This window comes from Haliotis asinina, chromosome 7 (genome assembly GCF_037392515.1).
Source record: "Haliotis asinina isolate JCU_RB_2024 chromosome 7, JCU_Hal_asi_v2, whole genome shotgun sequence".
Classification (NCBI taxonomy): Eukaryota; Metazoa; Mollusca; class Gastropoda; order Lepetellida; family Haliotidae; genus Haliotis; species Haliotis asinina.
In genome coordinates this window covers 54,104,189-54,124,554 of record NC_090286.1, presented here as the reverse complement: position 1 = coordinate 54,124,554, position 20,366 = coordinate 54,104,189, and the positions used below count along the sequence as shown (strand labels likewise).

Below are 20,366 nucleotides of genomic sequence, written 5' to 3'. Positions count from 1 at the left end.
TAAAAAGTACACAGTCGTTAGGCTCCCTAATGTTCTCGGTGCCCAAAGTTTGGCACCTCCTGATATCATGGTGTAGATCAGGAGAGTGCCCAGGTTCTCCACTGGGAGCACAGCTCTTCTGACACTCATCTGATGAGCCTTACCAGTCTGGAACCCAAAAGCTTGTACCGGCCACTTATTCGACTCAGGATAGGAGTATTCATTTTAGAAGAAAATCGAACCAGGACTGTGTCCCTCTGCTGCTTCCAAACGTTGCGGTTATCAATGTTCCCAAGGTCATCAGTTGCTCCCTGTCCACTCAGTTCAACACCTGACACCAACACCGGCGAATTCATATTCCTGCATATCACAATGACTGCCCATTTATCCATCTGTCTATCCATTCACCCATCCCTGTGACACGGGCACATGACAAAGGTCATCTACCTTTCTGTCACGCTGTTCGGCTGTCCATAACTGAAGAAGGTCAGATAGGCACGTGCAGTATTAGCCTTGCAAATATTTGAAACCATAGATAAAGGAGATAGCTAGATGTAGAAATAAATATTTCCATCTAGGTCCTCTTCTCGATTCCACTATGTTTTTTCGAATGTGTGTTGTCGATGCTCAAATATTTACGGATATCCACACCACATAACTGCCGGATAGTCGAACATGTTTCAAATAACTGAGCATGGTCATTTACCATTGATTTACCCTATTCACATTTACCATAATCGGACTACTAATTACTCAGTGGGCGTCAGTGAAAACAATTAACTGCCTCAGCGCATTTAAGCATATTTACGCACTGTGTTCCCAAGTTCCAACAGAAATGGGTGTAGTTCTGCTGTTCACTTTGCTTGCCTTTTTTCCTAACGCTGTTGATGCTGGAAGATATCAAGGTAAGACTTCTTCACTTCTTTGTGTATAACTTTAAGTGTACATGTGACTTAAGTGTGCACTTTGTACGAAACGGACGTCAAGTTGGAGAACTTTCAGAATTTTGGACACCGAGGTGAATATTAAACATATGATATATATATCGCTTTTTCATTTCGAGTCAAAGTTACTATGCATGACTGATTTAAAATCTGAATTTTATAGATGTCCACACTAGAATTTGCTGTGCATGATCTCCAACACAGCAGCCAATATAGTTTGTGTGGCATAGTAGAGTACATGGATCTTTGTTAATATTATCAGGATGCCAGGAAGGTTGGACACAGGCGAAAACCAAGTGCTTCAAATTCGTCGGAAAACAGGTTTATAGATATAACGCAGCTGGCACGTGTAGAAAGCGCTATGCGGCTGATCTCGCAGTGATTGAGGACATGGAAGAGAACAGAATCGTCCAAGGTATGCTGCAGTACATACTGGTGACTACTAAATCTATGTGGGGTTTAGAGCTGTGAATACAACATAACTTTGCAAAATATGCCATTCATTTCCTTCTGTACAAAATTATACGCGAGCTATTTGGCAGCTGCGTACATTATGATAATGTATGAAGAGATGCATTTGGGGTTCAAACCTTAGTTGGACTATTCAATTATTGGTATCGATAATGTACTCTTTCCCAAAAAGAAACACATATGCGATTTTGATACATGTAATTTCAAGTATTTTTTTCTAAAGTAGATTTGTTTGAAATTTCGAACTTTGCCCATATAAGACCGTTTTAGGCGGTTATTTGCCTTTTTAGCTAAATGGAAGAACACAATTATGGCACAAAACAAACTATTGTAAATCAAAGCATTGCCACTGAACGTCTGGAGGCTGGAGAGTCTCAAGCAAGAAGCGTTGTAAAGATGACAAATGGTATACGGGCGTTAATGATTTGGTTAGCCGGCATTAAGAAAGTGGAGCAGTCCCTGTATTTCTAAATTTATATACGTCTTTTTTAAACTCTTTGCATTTATACCTGCATCGGCACCATGAATCTCTCCTTTTTGGGATACCTCTCCCATGTACATATCTCCCTTGAATCTCTCCTTATTTGCATATACATATCTCCCACGAATCATTCCTTATTTGTATGTAATATCTCCCATGAATCTCTCCTTACTTGCATGTACATATCTCCCTCGAATCTCTCCTTATTTGCAATACATATCTTCCACGAATCATTCCTTATTTTTTATGTAATATCTCCCACGAATCTTTCCTTATTTGCATGTACATATCTCCCACGAATCTCTCCTTATGTGGATATACATATCTCCCACGAATCTCTCCTTATTTGGATATATATATATCTCCCACGATTCTCTCCTTATTTGCATATACATATCTCCTACGAATCTCTCCTTACTTGCACGTACATATCTCCCACGAATCTCTCCTTATTTGGATATACATATCTCCCACGAATCTCTCCTTATTTGCATGTACATCTCGGATCATTCCTTATGCTTCACGTGCACGTCTGTGGTTTGTAGGTCTTACGGAAGGTAATAGGAAGGTTTGGCTTGGGTTGAGTCAACGATGGGAAGGCAGTGGCTTTAAGTGGGATAATCGCGCTAAGGTGAGTATGAAAAACCGAAAACATATACGATTTAGGAAACGTTTGACAGAACACTTAGGACACAGCATCTCAACTGATCTTTGATTAAAAATACTGGATCAACTACGAAATATTTGTTTGGGCCTCGACATTGAACATGCCCCTTGCTGTCTTGAGAAACGTCAACGTTGAGGACGTAATTTGTGAACCTGGACATTATGGTCCGTCAAGTAACTGTTTGATTTATTTCATTACTTAAAGAGGGTCACCGGGTTACTGCCTCAAGCACCAAACCCATGCACATTGTGTGAGTGGAGGAAGACACCGGTGGACCAGGGACAGTATTTCGCGAAAACGCTGTTCCTCTTTATATATGGGACTCACTTTCATGTCATTAAAACTTGTTGATAAAGCGACTGCGTAATAACGCAGGTGGTGTGTCAGTACCAAGGACAACGATAGACTCTATCTGTCACCTCATATCCAACCGAGTTATTTTAATACATTGTCCATCACATGTATTGGCTTCATGACAGTTGCTGCTTATAGTTGTTATTATGTTGTTAGAAACGTGAAGGTCTCGGGGTAGAACAGGCCTTCAGCAACCCATGCTTGCCATTAAAGGCGACTCCACTTGTCGTAAGAGGCGACAAACCGGACCGGTGGTCAGGCTCGCTGACTTGGTTGACACATGCCATCGGTTCACAATTACGCAGATCGATGCTCATGTTGTTGATCACTGGATTGTCTGGTCCAGACTCGATTATTTACAGACCGCCGCCATATAGCTGGAATATTACTGAGTGCGGCGTAAAACTAAACTCACCCACTCACTATTATGTTGTTAATGGTAATATGCTGCTTGTTATACTATCCATTCATACGTTCCATCGCTCGGCAGCAGCAGCTCGGTAACGGTGTAACAATCTACATCGAAAGCCGTTCAAGGTATTGAGATTAATAAGAAACGCCAAGGCATTATTTAATCCAGTTTTGTGATGTTACTTCAAGGATTATTCACTATTTTAAGTTAGGTTTTGGTAGTTTCGGTACTGAAAACCGCACATAATTTTAATACCTTTTGATAATATTTATTATATCAATTCAGAACATAATCTGTTGTATCTATTTGTCGCCTTTAATTTCTCATTTGAAAATACACATCTATCGATATTTAAACTAACTCCAGATTAACCCTCGTCTACTTGCAGTATAATTTTGCTAACTTTCGGAATTCACGTCGTTGGCATTCCGAACTATGCGCAGTGATAAGCAGTGATGGCTTTTGGGATCCTTCCTATTGCTCAAGGAACTTTCCTTACGTATGTTCAAAAAGGCCAGGTAAGGATTTTACACCTTAAAGCGAGTGAGTGAATGAGTTAGAATTTAAAGGCACTTTGACAATATTTCAGCCATATCGTGGCTAAAACAGTAAATACTTTTAAAAATTCAATCAGAAAAGCTGTCGCCAAAGGACAGTAAAACAACTAGGATACCACAGATGGAGGTGTAACTACAGATTATGTACTATTTCTGACATTAGAATATAAAAGCAGGCTATAGATCGCCAACAACTGAAGGTAGATCACCATACAAAACACAGTGGGGAGTTTCAGTACCTGTGCTACCTACATGGACTATAGCTGGATTTACACCATCCCTTCAGCCACTGGCAATTATAGTCAAATCTAGCCATATTAAAAATTTATGTAAAGACTAAAACATTGTTTTTATCCATCCGTGATTCCACACTCACAGTTAGGCACATAATCGCCATTGATTTACTCATAACCCCATATAAGGTGCATTATTATGAATTTGTTTTCCGTGTTAACAGTTATAACATATGTTCGTTATTACGTCATATATTATTCAATATATTTCATCTGACTACATCAATGTTTTTAACATGTCACGTTAATACGGAAAAGTGTTATCTGTGATTTGTCAGACTGTCAACCTGGTTGGACTGGAGAAGAGTGTGACCGGCAGTGTCACTGTTACGCGGGGTTCCTCTGTAACGCCAGCGCCATCTGTCGGTACGGTTGTGAGCCGGGATGGTATGGACAAATGTGTGACACACGTAAGTAAGATGACAGTTAATCATCCCATTGTTATCACCACAAGACCATCAAGTCATTCCTGTTTTGGCAGAGGCTATTTTATTTAATTTTGATTGTATAGTAAGGGAAAGTAATTCTCATTGTTTTCGATGAGTCAGTCACATCACTGCTTTACTTGGTGTTGTAAAACCTTTGTCGCTTACAGACATAAGGATGAATTAATAAATAAGTTTTACTTGGAAACGTTCAAACCGCCATGAAATTTCACATCAATTGCTGTTTTGTGACGTATACTGATGCATTCATGTATTTTCCAGTTAAACAACAACCTAAAGGTAAGCTTTCTTTCTGTCAGTCTCATACATTTCCAAAGATTGTATTTCGATCAAGTTATCGCTTCATGAGCTACTCTCAGCAATACATAGAATAGAAAACGACTAGGAGCCTTTTTGGTCCACTTAAAATGGTAATTGTTTCAGACATAACATCATTAGGTATAGTCCGTTTGGCTCAAAGCGGACCGATGAATTGCAATGAAAACGAATATGCATAACATAGTCAATGAAACGCTGATCATGATCAAAACATCATACCAACTCTGTGATGATTTTGCAGAATTTGTGTCCCAATAATGAAGAAACTTGTTAAAGAAACTATCATAAAAATATTGACACAGTTCACTGTTTATTACAGAAAGAGAAAGGCACAGCCAGGTGTTGGAGAAGCACAGGCACAAATGTTGAGACTGTTATTTATTCATTCCCCTCTGCTGCGCTGCCTCCATGCTTTCTCTGTACTCCCTTTCTCTGCACTCCTCCCTCGTAGCAAATAGTGACCTGTGTCAATATTTTAATGATTTTATTTTAATCTATGCTGTGCAATATACTGTCAGAAATGGTCTTGAGCAACCCATACTTGTAGTAAGAGGCGACAAACAGGATTGGGTGGTTGGTCTCGCTGACTTGGTTGACACCCGCCATTGTATCCCAGTTGCATAGACCGATGTTCGTGGAGATCACGGGACTATGTGGCCCAGACTAGATTTCGTTACCGACCGCCTCCAGTTGAAATACTGTTTAGTGTGGCGTTAAAACATCAGTGGCAGCATTACAGGAGATTCCAACCCCAACCACCACCAGACTGGTTCATTACACGTTTGTACCTTGTGATTGCAGTGTCATTCTACTGCATGAAGCAAGGGGAAGGAGTCTACTCGCTGATGCTTTCCTTAAGCCAGCCAACTGACCACATAGTTGGTATTGTGAACGCCGAGGGAGCAATCGGTCCCAACTGTAGCATTGAGAAACCAGAAAGAATACTCAGGCCGACCGAAATGCGTTTGAATGTTCAAATTAAAAACGTGTCTGGGGTGTTGATACCCAACTGTCCTGCAAAAGCAGTAAGTAAATATTTCATTTAACAGAACCTCATACATCGAAATACGGACTGTTATGAAAACGTAGTAATCCTCACCCGTGTGTGTGTGTGCGTGTGTGTGTGCGTGTGTGAGTCTGTGTGTGTGTGTGTCTGTCTGTCTGTCTGTTTGTTAATCTTCCTACTCCCCAAAACGCCAAATCATCAAAATTTCAGGATACGAAATATGCAAAAAACATTTTGTGTGTTTGGGATAGGTATAGGTATTATATATTTAGGTGCATTAAATAACATTTTGAAACTACAATCGATCGCTTGTTTAAGTGACTCTCTCTCTTCATGTTAAAGTTACCTTGGGGTCGACCTCCCATAGGGAATTCTAATCAGGCAGCTTGTCGGTGGCAGTCGAAGTCAGCAATTTAACCCACTCTGCCACTTTGGCTTCCACCGTGGAGCTTGTTTTGGAGACACTACTCATCCCTCCTTCCGTAACCATTAAAAACATAACTGATGCTATTGTTTTCACTATTCATACATGATGCCAAGGGTTCAAACTAAATAGTAAACGGGCACACGAATGTCAGCTCCCACTATATTATAAACAGTTTCAGCTTGAATATCTTGACACAGCGTTTTTGAAATATCTCGTGAACCACATTAGTCACATATGTGAAACATTGAAAATGGCTAATGATTCCTTCAAAATAAAATACTGATAAAAATAATGCTACTGATAAAATGACAACTAAACAAACATTGGACATCGATAACATAATTAGGGTCACAACATTTTGATATCCCCTCGTATTTTTTAACGTGTGTGTGTGTGCATGCGTGCATGCGTGTTCCACAATGTGTTTACACTAAAGTATATATGAAGTATTTAGTCCTTTAGGTTAATATACACGTCTTGACTTCATGACCACGTCTGTTCACACATCACTAGGTTGCTGACGGGATCCTAAATTGGACGATAAGATTTCAGAAGGAAAAAGGTGTAGAATCATTTGAGGATGAGGAACATCAAGTTCAGTGTGATCTGTCTAAAGCCGATGCTGCATTTGATGCAAAGAGAGTCGCGGTGGAGACGTAAGTGAATGAAAAAGACTTTTCCTGTGCTACAAGTAGCATCAAAACGAACAGTAATGAAAAAATGCTCGTATACTGTTTATGAAAGTTCCCGAGCAGCCGGGAACACGATGATACATGCCCTTTCTACAACGGCAAACTTTTTCCATAACGGCAAAGTTAGAAGGAATGTGTGAGGGACTGAAGTTCGTTCCCCAATGCATATAGGGTTAAACACAACCCGTTAGGATTTTGACAACTAACTTTATTTCAAAGTGGTGTTATGTTTTAGAAAATGTAATTTCTATTTCACATTTTCAAGGATTCGAGAGAGGCCCGTAATGACTGCCAGACAGGCGAGAGTCAACGTGCGGGCATATCTAGCAAGTGCTCAAAGTCTGGAACCGGTTACAAACATCAGTCTTGGCGTTCCTGTGAGACTGGTGGTCACGCTTCCTGAAGGTTTGCTAGTTTATATTTCCAGGAACAAACACGGGCCCTGGCACAGCTTTAAGGCAATAGTCTTTTTCTGAACGACTGCTTCAAGCAGACGTTTCTACTGTCGTGTTGCTTGCAGTAACTATCCAGTAAATATCCCATTAGCATCTTGCTGAAGTTTTTGACAAGTTTTTTTTGTGACTTTCACCTTCATAAACAGGGACAGGGGCATGTCTTCAAGAGCAGAACAGGTTCAGAGAGACTTTGGTAAATCTGCTGTACTGCTGTATATAATTAAAGAATAATACTGTTCGTTTCACTTCCGTTACGATCTAACGGTATGGCGAAGTTCAGTTACTGAAATACTGATTGACTTAGTTATGAACTAGTTTGATCTTGTGTTCAGTAGCTGTTGATCTCTCCATTCTTCATTTCAAATAACAGGGGATGATGTTGTCAATCAGTTCTTCTACCCTGGGGCCTGTCAAGCTTCATCTCCAGATGGGAAGGTTTCTTTTCCACTGACCAACTCAAATGGGTCAGTATGAAGTCACTCTATAGGTCCTCTGTTTCAAGTGTCATATAATGAAAATGCTGTTTCGGCCGTTGCAAGAAAGTAATTGTATTCCCTGGAAACTACACCTTGTGGTATGATATGACGAAACACTTACGTATATTTCTTAAGAGCTTATACACAGGATCTGATTGCCAGTCCTGCTGACGTGATTTGATGTATGCTATGGTGTTCCGATTGAACAGATCAGTAGTCATTATGTAAATCACCAAATCGCCGCCTGAAAACCAGAGTGTACTAAGTAACAAAAACCTGTTTTCTAGAAACTCGATCTTGTAGTTTAGTAAAACGAGATTTCTTAATCTATGCAATCGAATTCTTTGGAATTGTGCACATGCATGTGACAGAAACAGTATCAGCAGTATAGCAAATTATTATCTCAATGCATGAAAAATCATAGGAGATAGAAACCTAAGAATTCGTGAATTTTGCACAAAACCAAAGTGTTCTAAGGGTCGAAAACACAGCTAAATATCATTATTATATGGATATTGTTTGTTTTATTTATTTCTTTCATTTTTTTTTTACTTTTTGTCGTTTAAACCTTTTTTTACTTTCATGAGGACTATATCTAATGATATATAGCAGGAATAAGAACAGGGTTAAATGTTCAATCTTCAAAACTGGTAAATCTCAAGGTCACGTTATCAAATCGTGCTTGCTCATTGGTCATTTGACAACAGAAAACACTCGCAAACCAACAAAATGTGATTTTGCATGGATATGAGTGAGTGAGTGAGTTAGTTTTACACCGCACTCAGCAATATTCCAGCTATATGGCGGCGATCTGTAAATAATCGAGCCTGGACCAGACAATCTAGTGATCAAAAACATGAGCATCGGTCTGCGCAATTGGGAACCGATGACATGTGTCAACCATGTCAGCGAGCCTGACCACCCGATCCCGTTAGTCGCCTCTTTCGACAAGCATAGTCGCTTTTTACGGCAAGCATGGGTTGCTGAAGGCCTATTCTACCCCGGGACCTTCAAAGGTCGCATGGAAATAGAACACAGTTTGCGTTTGACAAAAGAAATCACTATAATATGTTGCTGGAGTAATAGATTATGCTCTAAAACCTACCCCGAGGTTTCTTTTGATGTCCATACCTTCCTTCAGCTGGCGCCACTGACGCCTACTTTGAGGATACAATGCCATTTAGAGGGTGATCAACATGTTTCAACTGGAATTCCACGTTCTTAGTAAAGTGTACATGCTGGAACATGTATAAAACCCTTCAGCTATCTAACCCACTCAGTCACCCTCGGCTGAGAAATTGTGTCATCAAAATATGACATATGTTACATTATCATCCTATTCTGTGGATGGACGAAACTATTGAGATCATATCAGTAGCTTAAAGGTCACAGAACACGTCGATATACATAGTTTCTTGTAAAGAATAGTCACTTAACTCAAAATATTTTTTACATAATGTACTGAAACTCAAGTGTTTTCAACAGTTCCAGTGCCAATGCACCTTTTTTCTGTTATTGAAGTTTAATCACCTCCTTATGAAGAAGACGGTTAGAAGAAGGTAAATAACAGTTCTGTATCTGTTCCCTATTCCCATATCAACTATTGTAATTTTCTTTTTCAGCTGTCCTCCAAATAGAAACAAAATCGGTTTTGGAAGTATGACGACAGTCTCTGGGGTGATCCAGTCGAAGATATTTCCCCTGTTCCGGCTCTGGGGCTACACTGAAGTGGTGTTCAGTTGCATGCTTCTAGTACCCAGATTAAATCGATTTGAATATACACCAGTTAGTACTTGTTTCTTCTTTGGCGTTATAGTGAAGTGGGCGAGTGAGTGTTGTATTATTCACAGACGGCAATATTCCAGCCCTATCGCCGAAGCTGGTAAATAACAGTATGGGCAAGGCGAACCGGTGGATCATCACCATGAGAACAGCCACCATGCTATACACCCCGAAACGTCATCCTAGGCGATCCTAGGGAATGCGCTCCAAGTGTAGCTCCACTTTTCGTCATCTTCGAAAAAATGTGCAAGCTTAGTTGTTGTCATGTAGTTAATAATTCCAAATAAAACAACAGAAATAGCAGAAAACCACAAACCATTTGTAAGGTCCAGAAGGATCAAATCGTGTCATCACCCGTGAGGATCCGGGGTAGAATAGGCCTTCAGCAACCCATGCTTGCCGTAAAAAGCGACTATGCTTGTCGTAAGAGGCGACTAACGGGATCGGGTGGTCAGGCTCGCTGACATGGTTGACACATGTCATCGGTTCCCAATTGCGCAGATCGATGCGCATGTTGTTGATCACTAGATTGTCTGGTCCAGACTCGATTATTTACAGACCGAAGCCATATAGCTGGAATATTGCTGAGTGTGGCGTGAAACTAAACTCACTCACTCACATTGTGTCATAATTGTAAATCATAATGTTAAATCATGACCATGTTTATGTTGTGTAGACTATCTTCAGCTCATATCTCAACACCAAAACGTCATATACGCCGTATATCCACAGTGGTCCTTTCGGAGCAAAACAGTGACGAAGCGTATTTAATGTTCAATAGAGAGAGTGGCTAATTTGAAACATATGATGTTCTGCGCTAAATCATATCAGGTCATCCATTATACTTACATGGCTGCTCTTTTCCACAGCGTTGTCCCACGTAGCAAATATTCAAAACGGATGAAAGGTCAACTACAAAGGTGAGTGTGGCTTGAAATCATACATACCTATTGTAACACACTTCATGTCTGTAACATGTAAACTGGTCTTCATGATGATACAACGAGTGTAAAGGTTTTATGAAGATCCGGGTTAAAATTGGTCCTCAGTACCCTTTGCTTGTCGTAAGAGGCGACTAACGGGACTGGGTGGTCAGGCTCGCTGAATTGCCTGGTCCAGATTTGATTATCTACAGACCACTGTCATATACCTGGAATACGGCTCAGTGTGGCGTCAAACAAACAAGCATTCAATTAAATCCTAATGTCACGAAGTTACAACCGGTGAGGAAAACTTTCTCATGATGATATACTGCTGATACACTCACAAATCGAATGACACAGCACAGCAGAAAAGTTTTAAGCTATAAGAGGCTACGACTATACGCAAGTTGGTGCGTATGCCAAGCAGAAATCCTTTCTACTGAGGAAGGGTGTACAGCGAAGGAAATACATTATCAAGGGTAATGGGGAAAAGGGACGACTAATGGTCCCGTTTCTGCACAACGACCTGGGAGCTTAAACATTCCAGACAGTACATCATCTTCAGTCAGACGAATACGAAAGGACAGCTGCTGGGGAACTGAGGATAATCATTGATCGACGGGTAAAGAATGTTAAAGAGTAGATACATCCGATAAACTTTTATCAACTTTCATCGCCATCTTCCTAAGGAATTACAAGATTGCTACCCAGGCAAAAGCCTAGGAACTCACTAAGTTTCTAGAACTCTAAACTAAGAACAAATTGTTTTTGGTTTTTTTTCGTATCAAGTTCGGTAACTGATGTTGAAACATGGTTAGCCAGTGTGACAGAGAGACGAAACGTCATTCAATGAAAAGGAAACATCCACCACCTCCTGAACTCTATAGGTTTCGGAGGGCACTCTCTATTATTTTTCGGAGATAATGAGCTTATCAAAACTCTTGTGACAACAATCCAGAGCTGAACAAGCTGATGTCATCACCCCACATGTCGACTATCAATTTCGTCAACTGAGCCAACGCATTCGGAGACACTCTTTTCGGACAGTGTTTTCAGATAACATAATTGAGTACAGTCTGGTTAGGAAAGTGTGAAATAAAGTTACGTACAACGCATCTGAATAGACCAAATGCATTTTAAACACTCGTGTTTCCCACCATTTATGTAAGAAAACATTGAACGGCCCTTGTAATAGAGCTCACAAGGAACTAAACCATGATACATTACACTAATGGCCATAAATATGCAATAAGAATATGTTCGTTATTTCTCTGTCATCATATGAATTTATTACAGATAAGAAGAACCCAGCAAAAGAAGCCAAGATGACGCACGACGCAGCAGCAGTCAAAACTCCATGGGTTGTCTCTCCACAAATTCACAACAAATAATGTACACTTAAAATAAACAAACGTATCTCTGTACGTGGAACGGTTCCCGTAGTATCTACTTCCATGGTGGCATGTCCGATGATGTAACAATATGATAATCATTTGTAATACTTTTCACAACCTACAATTGTTAAAACATAAATGTGTACCTTTTACTCAGCTTTCACTTACTAGTGTTTGCTACATTAAGAATATATACTAGAATGTCTAATCAATCGAGTTTCCGCTGTAATATCTTTGTACTGTGGCTTATAATGCTTATTACTGACTACATTAAGTTCCCTCCAGAAGAAGCAGCAGCAGTGGTGGTGGTGGTGGTAGCAGTAGTTATTATGACAATAATAGTACTAACACAAACACTACCATATAGGACGTGATGCCGCCGCTCTGACTTGTAAACTCAGGGGCAAAAAGAAAGGCTTGTTTTATAAACGTTGACAAGTCATAATTTTAACGCCTAGAACCAAGGTTGGAGACATTATGAAAACAGTCTTACAAACGTAGCAGTCATTTTCATGGCCGCCTGGTGAATGTACACCACAATTGTTCTGGGAAATATGGGTTGTTGGTGTGATATGGATGTTGCACTGACTTTTGTTACTGACGCCCTTCTTTCTTTCTTTTTGAACATAGCGGACACATGCCTGCGTTATTGGTCATTGAAGTTCCATGACAACACCCTGCACCCTGCGCTCTCTCTCTCTCTCCCCTTCTCTCTCTCTCTCTCCCCTTCTCTCTCTCTCTCTCTCTCTCTCTCTCTCTCTGTGTGTGTGTGTGTGTGTGTGTGTGTGTGTGTGTGTGAACTTCCAGTGGCTTTGGTTGCAAAGGCAATTAAAACATTCAGTTCAGTGAAAGCCAACGAGCCCAATAATTTGTTAATCGTCGAATGACTACAATTACCCACAAGTCCAAAGGGGATGCTAAATACCGGTAATTAAGTCAATTCGGTGCCGTTGGTCGGGGTTGTTTCGGGCATGTAAGGCACAATTAGTGTTATCAAGGTTACATATTTCAACACGATTGAAAATTACATACAGCTTCTATAAGCACATACATTAGATCCATGCTACATAAAATAATTAAATGTTTATCGGACACTTTTGTTTTTAAAAGTGACGAGAGCGGTAGGACTTTTGTTTTCAATTATTGACAGAAAAATAAGTGACGACGGGGAAACACATTTAATTTGTTTTTCTCTCAGAAATACAGCTTGGAAAGTGTAGTACGTGTTTATGAGTTGCAGATTCAGTCATAGTCGTCCTTACAGACACTCATTCTTATAGTAGACAAATGGTTCATTGGGACGCGGCAAAGTAAAAGTGACGCGCAGATGCCCAAGGAACAATTCACTTTTTTTTACCCTTATACATAATAGCATGGAGATAAGAAGGGGGTATAAACATGCATGCTAACTGGTGACGTCTTAGCTGTTTACCAGCTTCTGTTACATCTCCTTGAATAAGAACACTAGCTGTCATCTGTTCCTCCGAAAACAAATTATCGAATGTTCATTCACTGATATATTGATATAGCTGCAGACAAGTTAGAACTAAATGCAAGCAACATCTTATTCATGCGTTGGGTCAAAGGCCTTGATTAGAAAGACAAGCGTAGTGAACGACAAACTTCCGTACAGAGTGTTAACCTATCGTGCATCGATCACAGGGCTCAGACTGAAGGTGTCCTTCACCCGACGTATGTACTGGCTGTCACGGAGTCAAGGTTAATATCAGAGCTATTACAGCACATCTCAACACATTAAATTGTTAGTAAAAGTAATAACCTGGCAATATAGTGGTCATATCTAGGCACATTACCTGCCCACGGCACTACGTAGACCAGTAAGTGTTGTCACCGTTTGCTGTTGAAACGTGGAAAGTTAGACGATTGATAGTATGGCCGCTTATAAAGCTCTGAACTCCACGTAACGGGGACATACTCTATTATTACCCCAGATAAACCAATTAAGGTTAATGAGGTCACTGTTTGAAGCGAAATTGAAGCGAGAAACGGAACGGATCAACGACAATTTACAGATGTTTACCATCTTCGGTGATGTCTCCACTTCTCAGTGGCTGTAGATACATGTTGTTATGGTGGATTTACAGATGTTAAGACTTTTAAAAGCAATTGAACATTACCTGCCCCTTAGAAAGAAGGTCGTTCGTTTGTCGTACGTTGTGCTTTGCTTTCGAGTCAACTCGCCGTGTGCAAATAATAACTAGTTATTAGGAGGTAAACACGCTCAACATTCCTAGGGTTAACCCACTGCTGTGTATTGGTCAGTGTAACCCATGCTTGTCGTACTAAGGGTCAGTCAGGCTCACTCACTTGGTTGCAACGTGATCGTATCCTAGTTGCGCAGATCAATGCTCTTACTGTTGATCATTGGGTTGTCTGGCCTAGACTTGATTATTTACTGACAGAATACTGTTCAGTGCGGCATAAAACTAAACACACTCAATTTGTTGTGTAAGTGTGGATTAACACCTTCTACGTGTAGACTTGGTTGCCATGGTGATTCTTTATGGTAAGTGTGCAGGTTCTACAGGTTGAACATGGGCGGTGTATCGAGTCTAGTTTTATATGAGTATGCATTTTACACTGTAACTCAGTCAAAGAGTGTACCGGTACAAACAGGTTCAGCTACAGTGTCAGGGATGAAGTCAACTCACCAATACCAAAATAAAAGTATATCATCATGGCATCTATCCAAGAGAGTGGGAAAATATAAGTGCCGATATTGCAGTATTTGTGGTGTGGATTTGGATTTGGATTTGGATTTAGCTATGTCTGGTAAGAATAGTAAGACCTAAAGAATCCTTTATCGAGGAAGTTATGGCAAGTTTGAAATGCTCGAGTGGACAGAACTAGTACCCCTCTCTTTTCAGCAGTTCTAAAACTACAAATCATGCTTTCTTTAAGACACGTTTGGAACGGATGTATACCTCAAAGAATTAACAACTGCAAAATTTCACGTGATCATGTCGCAGTTTCGTTGCAGTTCTCGTCGACTAGAAACATGGAATAGAAACAGGCATATCTGTTAATGTTCCTATAGTTTCAAGCGTATGTGTAAATACAGCTACATCGAAGGTGAATAGCATGTATGTATATATTTCAGAAACAGTTATTCTGTTGAAATTCCAAAATCATTCAATAATCGGTTCGTTGTACACAAACAACTCACTGTCACCACACCATGTTGCAAAGGACAATAGACCTCTGATGTTGTTCCACTGTAGAGGCTTTGGTATTCAGCAATGATTTCTTGTACAGTCATTAGTACAGACATTTGGAATTTAGCCGGGTATGCCTACAGCAACACATCCGGCACAGTATGAGTTCTTGTACAGTCATTGGCACAAACCAGAGACAAGATTCAGTTCAATTTGGGTATTTATTTTTATCAAACACGTACTCTTTGATGTACAGCTCAATTCAGGACTTGTATTGGCTCCTGTGTCAGATCAGTAGTTACGCATATATTGTTGTCTGGCTCCCACGAATACCTCGCTGGTTCAGTCTGAAAATGAATAAAGAAACTGACAAAAGCCATCAAATGATCGTAATGAAAAAGGGTCTACATTCTCACCTCCGGTTTATTTGTAAATACGCCGACATGATACAGAATAAATGAACACTGACTCACGTACATCCTCACCGTAGACTGACCTTGCAATTATCATGCCCTGTAATGTTCCGGATTAAAAGTGATCATCAGGAACCCATGTTTGTTGTAGAAGGGCACAAAACGGATCGGGTGGTGGTCACGTGTATACAGATTGAGTGGATCGGAGCGAATGGTGTTGAGAAGGGTTTGTCTGGCCCAGACTCGGTTCCTTATAGAAAACAAAGCTTGTTCACTTACCGCTGGGATAGATAACTATGAAACTCAACGAGGGTACAAGTTGTTGAATGAAATAGGACCCACGCAGTTCATCAATGCAATTAGTTCATCAATTGCCGTTTAAGTTAAACTTGTTAGTATTTCCACTCACGTCTATCACATTAGTCACCACCCCGTCCTGGTTCACATCCAGACGGACAAGTGTCAGTTCCATTACATATATAGTCCAGGTTGGAGTCACGTCAGTGGAGACCACACTCGTCTCCAGTCCAGCCTGGTTCACATCCAGACGGACAAGTGTCAGTTCCATTACATATATTGTCCAGGTAGGAGTCACGTCAATGGCGACCACACTCGTCTCCAGCCCAGCCTGGTTCACAGCCTGACACATACAGTTCATGCACTTTAAGGTGTGTTTACTTCTGAATCCGACCCTATAAGAGGACAGCATACACATTGTCAAGACCAACAAGTCATTGACATCTTGAGTATCGAACTGCCCCATTGGGATACGATACAGCCATCTTTCACAACAAGCAGTTGGTTGGTTGTTAGAGCCAAAGTCTTAACCTGATACCCAAGAAGCACACATTAATGACGTGGAGGACTTATTGAATATACATGAAAATAACAAAATCTATGACGCTAACGTAAAAGACGGAAAGTAAGTAAAACATATATGTTATATTGTTATTTACTCTTTGCAAACCCTATCCTTCATTTCCGAACTGAGTACAGCAGGTAGTATCTTTGCCTGTGGGCTGCCTAGACTTGGTGGCAAATGCTGAGAATCACGAATACCGCACTCCACATCTAGTAATATTTATTTATATTTCCGTCATAGCATTTTTTAAAATCTCTAATGTTCATAAATCATATATCAGATTGTAGGAAATTCATAGCTGATCCTTTTTCATCTAGACATGTGTCTTAACGGTTAGGTCTACGAATTCATGAAAATCATGACGACTCGAAAATGGGAAAATTGACGGACATATTTCAGAACGGCCACCATATAGACTACATCAGTAAAATATGTATATCATCCCCTGCATTATTTCCTTGCAATTTTAAAATGAACAGCCTGGCAGACTTTGGCCATTTTACACTTTTAGATCTGGGAGAGATTTTTTTGTCTTTTTTCATTTTTTTTAAAAATCGTCTCAATTCGCATTATCTTAAATTTACAAATCATAATGGCACATGCATGGAGAATGTTGTTAACTCTCGCTTCGAGGGTTAAATAACCCCCAAATACAAGCATTGTGCAAACACTGAACATTGGTTTGAGTAATTTTGACGGCTGAATTTGTGTGCTAGAGAGTGTTGACGAAAGCAGTATTTTACTAAGACCGTGTGTAGTCTCAAATACGACACTTGTTGCAGACAAATGCACATGGTCGTGAGAAGTTACTGTCAGCTCTCAATTAATAAAATGCGGTTAGTTCCATTTAGGTTGCGTAATTATAATATAAAGTGTGTTTTTGTGTCTATAGCGGTGTTATTTTTAAATTCATCTGAAACACAGAATCAAAATCCAACTCATTGTTGTGTTGTTTCTTTCTCACACCACGTATAGCCGTAGTAATATCACACTAGGACTTTATTTGGATATCTTTAGTATTTTTTCTTTTTATCTCATTTTCGTCGTTCCATTTAAACTGCCCAAATTTGCGACATAGTCCGATCCATGAGCTCGACTGACCCGGTCACCGCCGAGATCTACAAATAACATTAATTTCATTCACAAATTGGGAACAGTTCCTGTGAGATATGTTTGTTTACCTTGAAAGTAATTATGATCACATGGGACATTTTTCTTGAACTTTGCAAAAAGTCAGAACTTGTTCATCTGATACAACTTAAATATGTATTTAAATATTTTCACCGCAGAGCTAAAGTGCTTGCACATGTGTTACCCAAATTTCAGTATGAATTATGTGTCAGCATGACCAGCATTAGCTGCATGTGAAACACATTCATACACACGTGTAACCACCTTGTTCTCCTCTTCGTTTTCAGTCACTGCTAGAGAGGCTTTGTGCTCATTTTTACATCTCCTGAACGCGTGAACTCTCTCAATTCTTTCGTCCACAAGCTTGAAGCATGTCCTGCAGAGCAAGGTACTCAGCTAATTTATACCTGTACAAAGATGTTACCTGACGTGGTTACCTGATCCTGGATGCTGTCCAGAAAAATATGCAGGGCAAAATATGTTGTTGTTAGTGTTATATACGTTTGAACAATTTCAATTTTCAAGTCGTTAACAAGGTCCAGTATGGATGCAGTTCACATAAATATGCAGTATAGAAATATCTATGGGTGACTGCCATTCCTTCATATGGGTGACAGCAAACAACATTAAAGATGGTAGTAGAGTGATACATCATTATTGGTAACCAGAATGCAGTAAATGAATAAATCCAATATTCTAATAATTAAATTCTAATATTCTAATAATATCTAACTGAATAATCACAGTCCAATATCCCCTTATTCATACCTTGGTATCTTCCACCGTCGGCCGTGTTGGAGAGAAAGACAAGCATAGTAATCAACAGACCTACATCCATCTCTGTTGAAGTGCACGAACACACCGTTGAACTGCCTTCTGTAGCATACTGGGAAGACGACTAATTGTCATTATTTTGAAGCCAATATTAGCTTTCACGAACACCTGCTAGTAAGCTTACATGCCACTAAATCAGGATTAATACGACTGCTATTATGTCGGAATTATGTCGGACACATTAAACATAATTAATGTTATCATAATCATGTATTTAAACATTCCATTAATATCAACGAGAATGTATGCTTAGCGCTATTGGTCACAATGCTTTAACGTTATAGACTCGAATATTCCCAGACCAACACCATACAGCGTGAACATTAAACGGCATACAAACAATTAACTATATTCCAGGTCAACATTAGTGGCTTATACCATTACGTGACTTCTTTGATGGGCACCGTAGAAGTTGAGATGATGAAGAATGATGACAATTTTTATGGATATACAACTTCTTTCATTCTGTGAAAGGCAACGTCCCGACATAAGTTCTAATGCCGTTGTCAAATCGTTTGCTTGGAATTAGAATCTGTGTCGAAACGTCGTCTTTCACAGAATACAAGAAGTTGTATATCCATGAAAATTGCCATCATTCTATACCATTACCTATTTAGACACATCAAACAATAAGAACGTTATCGTAATCAGGTCTCTGAGTCATGTTTGAACATTCAAGATGCTAATATCCGAGAATAAATGAGGTTCATCATCAGTATCTACCTCAATGTTATACACACAAACATCGCAAAGAGAAAGAATGAAAGATCAAACGTTTCAAGCTAATCAATGTCTCTCTTTATTCACGGTTGGAGAAACTGTTACAGCATTCCGTGTGGTATGGGCATGGTGTAAAGGTTGGCCTTCATATTAATGTTACGGTGAGGACACACAGCACAGCTACACCAATGACCCATGACAACACTTATAACAGGTATGTGCAGGGTATGAAACTCCCCAAAATTGCAGACAGACCACAGGGCTGATTAGATTTTAAACATGCCAGCCCTGACCAAACCTCACCTGTCCACAAAAATACTGATTTACTTGGTACAACTTGTAAAAACATAATGATTTAACTGTTAACCCGAAAGTTGGATTACAGCAGCATCGCTTTCTCTGTCCACATGAAACAGGTTCGTGATTTGAAACGAACGTGTGCCAGTCTATGATCACATCAGATCACATGATACACGTACATTGTTCACACCTCATGGGGGAAGGGAACACAACTGATGCATAAAGAACTGCTTGATGGGTTGAATTTCCGTGGAAGGTTTAAATGTTTCCAACAGGGATCGATTTAATGCTTTGTTACTTTCACTGGCGTAACCCAATGTTACAAAATGCTGCCTAGTTATGAGTCTAACTTGCACATGGTGCAAGTCAATTGTTGAGATATATAGCAGGTTAACATCTGTTAAATCAAGCCCTGGACCTCAGGTCCATGTGAAACTACTTGTTGTATTTTGGATCGTCAGGATGATGTTCCTGAATAAGTGTACGCCGAGGTGCAGAATCCTAAGATGTGTATTACATTATTTTAGAACAGAAAGCATCCGGAGGTCTTGTAGAGGCAAGGATTACTCGTAACCTTCCTCTCAATCTATCCTACCTACTGACATAAAAATGGTGAATTAACATGCTACTTATTTTCGAATGTAACTGCTTCAACTGCTACCGCCACGAACACCAACACCACGACTAAATCTTCGACGACTGTTTCACTAGCACCATGTCTACTAGTGCCACAGCTGATGATGCCGCCTCTATTACTTATGACACTGACAAACAAAAGATGAACCAATCATGTGAGAAGGTGGATTTTCAGGTTGGCCACATGTTAGAAGAATGACCCTGTAATCTTTGTGCC

At 39.9% G+C, this 20,366-nt stretch overlaps 1 protein-coding gene and 1 long non-coding RNA gene across 2 annotated transcripts; one reads left to right on the top strand and one right to left on the bottom strand.

Annotated features, from left to right (window-relative positions):
- The first annotated feature begins 805 nt into the window (after window positions 1-805).
- On the top strand, window positions 806-12,119 carry LOC137290827 (uncharacterized). Its single transcript, XM_067821969.1, has 13 exons — window positions 806-884; window positions 1,186-1,338; window positions 2,421-2,506; window positions 3,697-3,826; window positions 4,437-4,568; window positions 4,866-4,883; window positions 5,724-5,947; window positions 6,869-7,011; window positions 7,313-7,452; window positions 7,873-7,966; window positions 9,601-9,763; window positions 10,630-10,680; window positions 11,980-12,119. The coding sequence occupies exons 1-12, from the start codon at window positions 815-817 to the stop codon at window positions 10,642-10,644; spliced, it is 1,368 nt and encodes a 455-aa protein (XP_067678070.1). The 5' UTR covers window positions 806-814; the 3' UTR covers window positions 10,645-10,680; window positions 11,980-12,119.
- A 3,336-nt stretch (window positions 12,120-15,455) lies between these two features.
- Window positions 15,456-18,530, bottom strand: LOC137291749 (uncharacterized). The gene is made up of 3 exons (XR_010957277.1): window positions 18,428-18,530; window positions 17,924-18,035; window positions 15,456-15,600 (listed from the first exon to the last, which is right to left on the bottom strand). It is a non-coding gene; the product is annotated as an uncharacterized lncRNA (long non-coding RNA).
- Between the last annotated feature and the right edge of the window lie 1,836 nt (window positions 18,531-20,366).

Coding starts and splice junctions, on each gene's coding strand:
- LOC137290827 (XM_067821969.1), top strand. CDS start 815: ATGGGTGTAGTTCTGCTGTTCACTTTGCTTGCCTTTTTTCCTAACGCT. Junction 3,827..4,436: donor CGTATGTTCAAAAAGGCCAG/GTAAGGATTTTA, acceptor GTGATTTGTCAG/ACTGTCAACCTGGTTGGACT. Junction 5,948..6,868: donor CCAACTGTCCTGCAAAAGCA/GTAAGTAAATAT, acceptor ACACATCACTAG/GTTGCTGACGGGATCCTAAA.